Source organism: Penaeus japonicus, unplaced genomic scaffold (assembly GCF_977035675.1).
Source record: "Penaeus japonicus unplaced genomic scaffold, GWHDUDI00000001_assembly GWHDUDI00000004, whole genome shotgun sequence".
NCBI lineage: Eukaryota > Metazoa > Arthropoda > Malacostraca > Decapoda > Penaeidae > Penaeus > Penaeus japonicus.
The window spans coordinates 25,431,178-25,441,177 of NW_028234406.1; the positions used below are offsets into that span (position 1 = coordinate 25,431,178).

General features: G+C 36.5%; 1 protein-coding gene across 1 annotated transcript in view; it reads left to right on the forward strand.

Moving 5' to 3' along the window:
• Positions 1 to 4,064: 4,064 nt before the first annotated feature.
• Positions 4,065 to 10,000, forward strand: part of Dlic (dynein light intermediate chain) — a 23,111-nt gene continuing 17,175 nt past the window's right edge. Inside the window, exons 1-2 of the mRNA XM_043000276.2 lie at positions 4,065 to 4,206; positions 9,568 to 9,641. Of these exons, the coding sequence (XP_042856210.1) occupies positions 4,124 to 4,206; positions 9,568 to 9,641 (157 nt within the window). The 5' untranslated portion in view covers positions 4,065 to 4,123. The remainder of the gene's footprint in view (positions 4,207 to 9,567; positions 9,642 to 10,000) is intronic.

Here is a 10,000-nt window from a genome sequence, read left to right on the forward strand (position 1 = left end):
AATTATAAATTATAAAAATCATACTAAGTTACGAGTATGACATTAATTCAATATTGACGTACTGGGTACAAGAGCTCTAGAATTTGATTCAAAAATACGAAAAAAGTAAATTGTTACTGACCGCTCAAGGGTTTGCTGTCGGCAGCTCTGCGCAGAGGGCTTTGCCTCTTGGTGCTCTGTCAAAGGCCAACAAACGTTCGACTAGAAAAATATGTAGACCTTCATGGCGATTTATTGCCTGGTAAAGTACCATTCCATTCTGTCTTACCAGAAGGCACGAATGTCGCGTTGATGGTTAAATATTACGTCATTGTAGGCTGCAGAGATGAATTTTAGAATGATGCCCTTAATCGCATATTATAGGAGTAGCAGGCGGATTTGGATAAATAGACAATATCATTATAACAAAAAGCGGTTTCGAAATCCTAAAGAGAAAATCTTATCTGTGTGTAAAAAGAGTAATATCATATTGGCAAAATACAAATTTGATTTTTTCAGCAGTCCCGGCGTTGAAAGAACATTGATTCAAAGAAAATGGGTTACCAAAGAAAACGATAGATTTTGCATAGAGCCTATACTATGTTATGGTATTTTGAAAGCAAATGACGTATGCCTGTCTATCAGTACAATAAAAGATGGTCAGGACATCTTACATAGTCCTCCAATTTAACAAACTGGGGACCCAGTAATGGACGCTAAAGTAAGATAAAGCCATTTGGAAGACGGACACATAAGTAAAATGTCTGTAGCTACCTTGCAGTATATTTCAATTGACTGAATATAGAGGAGAGATCCGAGGAGGACTTTCCTACTCAGTGGATAGTAAACATGAAAATTATGTTGATGGTACATGCATGCAACTACAGTATGTCTAGATAGAGAGAGAGAGACAAAGTGAAGTATAGACTATACATGTATGTGTGTCTTTGTTAGTTAGTGTGTGCGTATCCCTGCCCAACAAGGGTTGAGCAGGATCGATTCCTGCGATTCTGAGAAAGCTATTTCAGAATCGGTTCCCAATGTGAGATCCGATTCCATATTGCTATTCTACAAACCAAAGACAAAAACGTAAATAATTCTTTTCCGTGATAGGAATAGCGATTGAGAGTGGAGGAGGCATTTCTTTTGCAATCAGTTCTTACTGAAAAAGACAATAATAATTTTTAATCAATTACAAGTACCACTTTTATGTCCATCAATATTTCTGTGTATCTGTAATTACAAAATAACACACCCGCATAATTGATAATTTTCATATCAGTTCTTTTAATGAAAGGTGACTCATTGTTTAAAAAAATCTGATTTTAAACAGTATAATTTTCGTTTTTACAGACCATATGATTTTCGTCATTACTAAGCACAATCTGACTTTCCAGAAAGGAAAACCGAAATAGTTGATTTGAACCTAATTTATATTTGCACAGTCGAAGTGTGTTTGTATGGGTATAACTATAGGTATGTGTGTATAATTTTTGTTCTAGTATGTTTGAATATAGTAAGATAAATACAGTAGCTTCATCATTAAGTACCTATTATGGCTATATAGAGAATTTTATTTCTCTTGTCGGTAGGGGCATAACTAGTCCGACATTTAATGCTTTGCCCCACGCAAATTCTTCATAATCATGAATGAAGGTCTTTTTTTCTTCAAGGCCAAAAATCGTGCTATAACATTGTCCATGTATCACAGTAGCCACCGGCATCGGTAGTAAAAGCGACTCTTCCACTATTTTTTCGGGTAATCAAGAGACCGGTCGGGCAAAAGCGGACGAGTAGTAAAATAATGTCATCTTGTGTTAACTATAGTTAACTATACTGAGAGAAAAATGAATAAATGAATAACCATATACCCAGTATGAGATGATCTGCCACTGACTGAATAACCAAATTCACTTTAACGTTACCAGAATAAGCCGTGTATTGTGCTCTTGGGGAAGAAAGAAAAAAAAAAAAACAAAAAAAAACAGACAAGATTATAATTCAAGCATGTTTTACAAGTTGGCACTTCATAGAATACTTGGCATAATCCTAGTATTTTAGTTATAGATATTTGTTTCCCGTTTACGTTTTTATGTAAACAGTAAATAACTAAATTACTACAGTATTAGCCTATGGATAGCATTTACTTAACAAATATCACTGTTGTTAATCCATTGATATATATATATTTTTTTTTTTTTTTTCTTCACTCATTTCTAGTAAACCTAATGTAAAGAAATTCATGTTAAAGCAGCAGCAACAACAAAAACTTAGCTTAACTTTTAAAAAAATCTAATTTCATGTTTAAAGAACTTGAAATACATTTGGCAGCTCCAATAACGAAATAAACGATTGAAAAGTAGAAAGAAGCTCGTCGTTCCCTACCGCTAAGGGCGAGGTTCATGGTGTGCCGCCTCCATGCATTAACGCTTCCAGTATTATGTAATCTAAACAGACCTACTTATTACCGTTGGTCTGAAAAAGATTCCCTGTAGAGACAATCTGGCTCTGATGTCCAAGATTTGTCAGAAAAGATTAGTCAGTCACTTTGCAGATTGGTCCAAAATAATTAATGACTAAGTTAAAGAAAAAAGTGACTATTGTTTGTCCCCCCAAAAAACACACAATATTTTTTTGTTGAATATATTACACAGGTTTACTGAAGAAGCATGCCCTTCCACAGTGATATTCTCATGGCAACCTGACCCGCTGATTTCCTCAGGAAGAACTTTCCCCGTAACAAGTAGCGTCCGCGGAGACGCCGTCCCGGAAGTGGCGGCGCTCCTTCCCGATCGGCGAGGACAGCCCAGCCGAAACCCTGTCAGGAGCCTCACCTCCGCCCTCAGCGTCTCAGGACTGAAGCGTTGTTTGAGATAATGCGAAATAAACTAGGCGCTCCACTGCAGAGGCATGATAAACTTTTATTCACCGGGGGTCCAGCTCCGACGACCCACACAATAAATCATTACGACTGAAAACAAGCAAAGGTGCGGAAACCACGTCATGCTTCATCGCGTACTCGACTGACTTCGCCAATATACGGTACTTTATGAATGCTGTGAGTCTGTAAATAAATCGAAGTAGATTTAAATGGAGAAAAAAAAATTGTTTTCATTTTTGCCTTTCGTAAATAGAAGTTGATGTCTCGCTGGTATATACGCACATGGACATACGCACACTCTAGACCCCACCCCCTCCGACCCCGGATTCTGACACACCTCCACGTGACTCGCTCTCTGTACTCGATTTGCTCCAGACGATATTGCACTGATGGTTGATTCATAAGAACAATTCCCCTTTGAGATGAGAAATAAGAATATATATGATACTATAATAATGAGAGGCGTCACTTTCTTGTTTATATATATATATATATATATATATATATATATATATATATATATATATATATATATATACATATGAATGATTACCGAGATAAAATAGAGTTATAATTGACAGCTGAATTCTTCACTGACTACTTTCGTAAAACTATTTAATATGATGATATTATGACATGCACATTCAATATTGCAAATTCATCGATTTAAAAGCTGCAACATTTGGCGGTTTACAAGCACGGTGTCTAGCCAGCCCTAACTCAAAGGTCTAGGCTTTATGTTGATCGCCTGCTATGTCCAAAGGGCCAAATCCCGGGATCCCCAAGGATGAGTGCGGCGGAAGCAACGCCTTCGTGAGTCGCCGCACAGGTGACGGCAGCGGTGGCGGCCGGAGTGACTCACCCCGAGGCGGATGACGTCATTCCTGACAGGGAACGTCTTGCCCTTCGGAGAATTAGGAATGAAAATCACTTTCAAAATATCTCTCATCTTTGTAGATTCTCGCATGTACCATGTCGAGAGGCGTCGCGCAAGCTATTGTTGAAAATTGCCAGATTGTCCTGATTATAGAGACTTTGCTATCTAAATGTGAGTTATACTATCTTGCAAACAATAAGGTATATAATATATTCGTATAAAGTGCTATAGAAGGATTTGAATTACTTCTACGGGAGAAGAAACGATGGAATCGTTTATTATCGCCATGCATTTGTTTTCTTAATCCTCCGTGGAAGCCGATTCTTTCGTCTATAGTATCTGTTGTAAATCCCACATGATTGGAACGAAGTTTTGGTCATGACAACATGGCGCTCAATGGGGAAAGGTCAGCCCTCTCGGGGCTTTCCGACCTCCGAAAAGAGAAGGCAGAGGAGAAGGAGAACCTCTGGTAAGTAAATTGGAAGTTCTAGCTTCCCTGCTGGCCTGCTTAAGGGCGCGGAAGGTGCGAGAGATGCGAAGACAAGCACGAACAAAGGCGGGTGGGAGCGGCTCTTGGTGACATTCCAGCCGTTTTGAAACATCTGAGTGTGAATTTGGCGGATTTGTCTCTTTTGGTGAGCTGTGGAGAGCGAATTACGGTGCTTTTCACACCATGCACGCGAAAGAATAGTAGGAGGTCAATTACATCGGTTGGAAAGTCCATTAATTATTGATGATGACGAAGGAAAAATAAGTATCTTGTTTCGGGTTGGTGCTCATTAGAATAACAGGCACGGCAGTTTTTATGGCAAGTGTCAGTGTGGCTGCGTTTAGAGGCCTCTCTCTCTGCCAAGACAAGCCTTTGGGCTAAAGGCTGACTTTTGGATTGGTGGTGCCAGAGTCTAAGGAGTCCGCCTGTCGTGGAATAAACCTAAATCTGTTAAAAGGGAACAAACAATGCCCATTCATTCTGCTCAGGCCTGTGGTGTGATGTCATAACCTATGGCATTTATCAGAGTAATGTTCTTGTGAACACAGATGTTGAAGCTTAATTTCCACAAGTATTGCAAGTGATTTTGTCATTGTATTAAGGCAGGTGATTGTTGCTGTATTATGGTCCATGTATCTCAGCAACCATTTAAGTTTGTCAGCTTCAGTTAAGGTTAATGTACTTCTGACCGTATTTTGCCTTGGATTATGCATCATTTCGGATACAGCCTCCCCCTCTCACAGGTGTCAAGAGTTGAGAATGCTCATCAGAATAGTCTTGTGGTGGGGGGTGGGGGGGAATTAACAGACGTGTGCCCAAGGTTTCTTTCATTTTTCCCGACTGTCACACTTTAGCTTGGAAGGAGAATCTCGTTTTAGATCTCTGAGATCCCTAACAAGTTCTTGTGCAGGGGTGGTACTACTGATCATATGCCATGATGTCAAGTAAGATAAATTGACTGTTTTGGTGTCTACAATTTGTACAAAAGCATATGAATGATGATAATATGATATTTCATTGACACCTAACACACTTAGTACTTATAATAATTTGGCGAAAGCAAAGCAGAAAAAAATCTGGAAAAAAGGAAACAAAAAAGTAATTATTTAAAAACTATACTTATTATGTAATGTGTTCTAGAGAATCAACAGTTTTGGACTTCTAAAAACTGATGGCACTATTTCATCATCTGTTTCATGGTCACATTTAAGGCTTCATTGCATGACCAAGTTACCGACAAGTTGTTGGTGACAGTTAGTGATGTTTATGTTTAGACGAGAGTTTTATAGAGGTAGAGGAAAACTAATTTTGACAAAAGATCACATAAGACCACTCTAATATTTATTAAATGTGTTGATACTTATCTGGACAGCCGTACCAAGGTAGATGAATTCTAGTCACTTTTCTTCTGTGGAAAATTATCCCAGATCATGAATGGACAGTTCTTTATTTAACACATAAAGATGTTAGCAAGTGTAAATGTGGATTGATTTAGTAGTGCAAACAGTGTGTACTGTTTATAAATCTCCCCAGCAATTTATCAAATACAGAATCAGTCTTGGCTCTTGACTTGCTGTAATGTATGTGATGTTAGCCTTCTTGAAGTGCCAAGATGATTGCTTGATTAATTTACATCAATTTGTATTAAATAATTATTATTTTCAATCTTTGACATTTCTAGAAAGGAAAATGTCTTGGAATTCATTGACCTGTTGATACCATATATTGTCAACTTGCACTTAATGGCTGCCCAAAACCTTGAAGTGGCTGATTACCCCTCAAATTTGTACCAAAGTGCAGTTAAGTTCAGAGAGATTTGCAAAGACAACACTTTGCCTGGGCTAAGTTTGCACATAGACTGCACGGTCTGACCAAAGTGCTTCAAACAATGAGAAAGTAGTCCAAGCTCTATCTTGCCAGAATATGCATGTTGCAGGTTTGTTGGTTTTCAGAGTCTTTGGTATCACATAGTTGCAGTCCTACTATAAATAATTATCAGCTGTAAAATCTTCGAAAAACTATGCCCTTGAAATATTTGATAGTTGGGAAGAAAACTAAACCAAACTAGGTGAGACAAGGATTATGTTGTTTAGAAAGAATTTGTAGGAAGTGAGTACTATTGTAAGAGAGAGAGAAAATTATCATGTATGGGATCTGATCTGAGGTTATTTGCAGGTTACCATTTTGTATTCATACTGAGGCCTTTAGGATGCTCACCAGTCAAAAGCTTTATCTTTGCTACCATGAATTTATGCTAGTGTCATTAAGGGCACCTAAAATCCTGATGTCCCTCTTTGTGTGAATTATTTGATAAGAAAATCAAACACCATATACATAATTTCTTCACTTTATTCCAAAGAGAATTTTTCTCAAAGTATTTTGTCATCCTTGGCTATCTTGTACAGAGTTTATTTCCTATAATGATTACTTTCTTTCTGTGTATCACATATTCTGTAGATATGAATGTTATTGATATTACTTTTGTTGGACTGCAACTTCGTCTCCTGAGATATACACAGATGACTCACTTTATCAAGGAATCCACGTGTATGAATTTGCAATGAGTTGCTGTCATTAATTTTGGCAATTTTAGGAAGCCATCTAGAAAATCAGCAGTTAAAGATTTTTATATGAGCCGTTTCTCGTAGTAAGTGGGGATTCATGCTCATGTTCAGTATTGGTAATCTTGACTTAATATCATGCATGGCCACTACTTGCCTTTGGGTGAATTAGGTTATATCCTTAAATTTTATTTTGAGTTTAGAAATATTACTTATCCCCTGCCCCCTCCCCTCCCTCCCTTTTCTTGTGATATGTATCAAAGGAATCCAGCTGCCCTTTACTTTGATGTTAGTAGCCTTCAGAATTCAAAATTATTTGCCCATTGAGCTAGAACTGTAATTAGCAGATCTTACTATTACAACCACTCCTCTGCCACTAGCCTAGATTCAGGCTCTATACATACTGGTGCTCTGGTGGTGCCCAATAAATCTCCACTATTTGTAATCCGGTAAGATTGAGTGTGTGGACCTCCTTGGCAATTTGTCATCACATATGGAACTAGTCCAACCTTCATTTTGCCAGAATGTGTTTGCTGTAGGTTTGTTAGCCATTTCGGTCATGAGGTTTTGGCAATCACTTGATACTGTGTCACTGTGGAGTTGAACGGGTAAGCTAGCAATCACAAACTACAGGAAGTACCAAGTAGGAAGGGGAAAATGTTTTCTCTGTGTTCCCGGTAGAGCAGACATGCCCAAGGAACTTTTACCCTTAAATCCATTGCAAAACAAGGGTTTAGGCTGACTGGAAAATACAGTAGGTCCTAATACTTATTGACTGTGAGAGAGCGTTAACAGTGAGCAGTTTCAAATATCACATTAACCCATCCCCGACGGGGGAATTCTAGCCTTGAATGATCAAATGCCGGGGCGTTCGAATTATTAGGCCTAAATCAATTGAATGGCTGGCACAATACTGTGCCGCCTGGCCACTGGGCTTTTGAATGCGTGGTACACATGCTGTACCACCCGTCCTGTATGGGTTAAGTGACAACTGAAATGGGTTAAAATCTTCGGGAAAAAAGACATCGAAATTGCAAACTAGAAGTATATGTATACATATTTTTGAGCTGATAATAAGCACTTCCTTTTCAACTTGTTGAATGAAGACCTAATAAACCATTATATATATATATATATATATATATATATATATATATATATATATATATATATATATATATATATATATATATATATATATATATGCATACTTGTATGTATGGAAATTACAAATTGTTATCTTAATCAGCCGCCTTGAGAAATAAAGTTTTGTTAGGATCAGAATGAAATAGCTAAACTGTCATAGACAGGTTTGATGATGATGTCATGGGGTAAATATGTGCACCAGAAGTCGCACCAGAACAGGTTTTGTTCCCTTTTTTCCTGATATTCCATATACAATTTCATGTGTACTACAGTCACTTAAGAATGCAGAATTAGTGTAAAGACAAGAAGGAAAAAAATATATGCACTATAGTATTTTTGCAAGACCAATGTAATAATATCAACTTTATCTTCATGAAATTTTTCTGTAAAGTTGAGGAAGAAATGTCAATATTCAGATATGTTTTAAGCCTTCATGAGGTAGCCTATAACAAGGTCATTAATTTATAAAAGTTTCTGCACACTTGCTGGACTCTTGGCAAGGTGGTTGTTATGCAGCATTTGCATGAACATTCTTATTGGTGTATATTCAAGACAGGTGTTTCTGTCAAGTGAGCCAAGAATAACAATTGCAGACATGCTATGACACAGAAAACCAGCTTGTAATTGAATGTTTATTAATATATATATATATATATTTATATATATATACATATATATATATATACATATATATATATATATATATATATTTATATATATCTATACATATATATATATATATATATATATATATATATATAAATGAATATACATACAAATATATATATATCATACATATATATATAAATAAATAAATATACATACAAATATATATATATCATACATATATATATATTATACGCATTTGCGTATAATACACACACACACACACACACACACACACACACACACACACACACACACACACACACACACACACACACACACACACACACACACACACACACACACACACACACACACACACACACACACACACACACACACACACACACACACACACACACACACACACACACACACACACACACACATACATACATATATAAACATTTAATTACAAGCTGGTTATCAGTGCCATATGTATGTATATCAAGACATTTTTTTATAGACTATGATTGCTGGAGAAGCCAATTACATTAATGTCTGAAGTTGTTCACAGAATTTTAATAAAATGTAAATGATAGTGGATTTTCATGTTGGATGTATGTCATTGGATTTATCATTATTATTATTATTATTATATATATATATATATATATATATATATATATACATATATATATATATATATATATATATATATATATATGTATATATATATATATATATATTTTTTTTTTTTTTTTTTTTTTTTTTTATAATAGTTAATGATCCTACATTAACAATCAGTTCAGTCATTTATGCTTTCAAGTTGCTTCTGTTTAATACTGTAAATAATGCTGTTATACCCTCATAAGCAGATAGTTGAAATATATTGATTGCAAATTACCATAAAATTGTTTTAGATCTTTTCTTTTACATCTTTACTTTTTCATCATTAGAACATCAAGAGAAGTTGACTGCATCAAGTTGGCTCATAAACCTTAATCAAGTATCTTTATTTTTGCAGGAAGAAAATCTTAGGCGAGGTACAATCAAGTGAGCGCAATAAGTTACCATCATGCAAGTCTGTTCTTGTCCTGGGTAAGTACTTTGTAAAACGCTTCCCCCACTGCATTACCTCTGTCCCTCTCTTCCTCTCTCCCTCTCTCCCTCTCTCCCTACATCTCTCTCTATTTAGTTGTGTTTTGGGCAATCTAGAGACAAGGAATTACCAGTAACCCCCAGATCTGAAGGCATTTTTCTCAAGAAGGCATCCTGCCTTCCTACCACCCATATGGGTGGAACAAATGTGAAGTGCCCAAGATTAGTTGTGCTATATTTTTGTGAAGTATGTGCAAACAGTATGACTAATAAAACTAAAATAAACTAATCTGATTCTTGCGGAGGGCCAGTGCCGTGTGTCGCATATGGTCCATATGGGTCCTTTAGCCTGGGCTGCC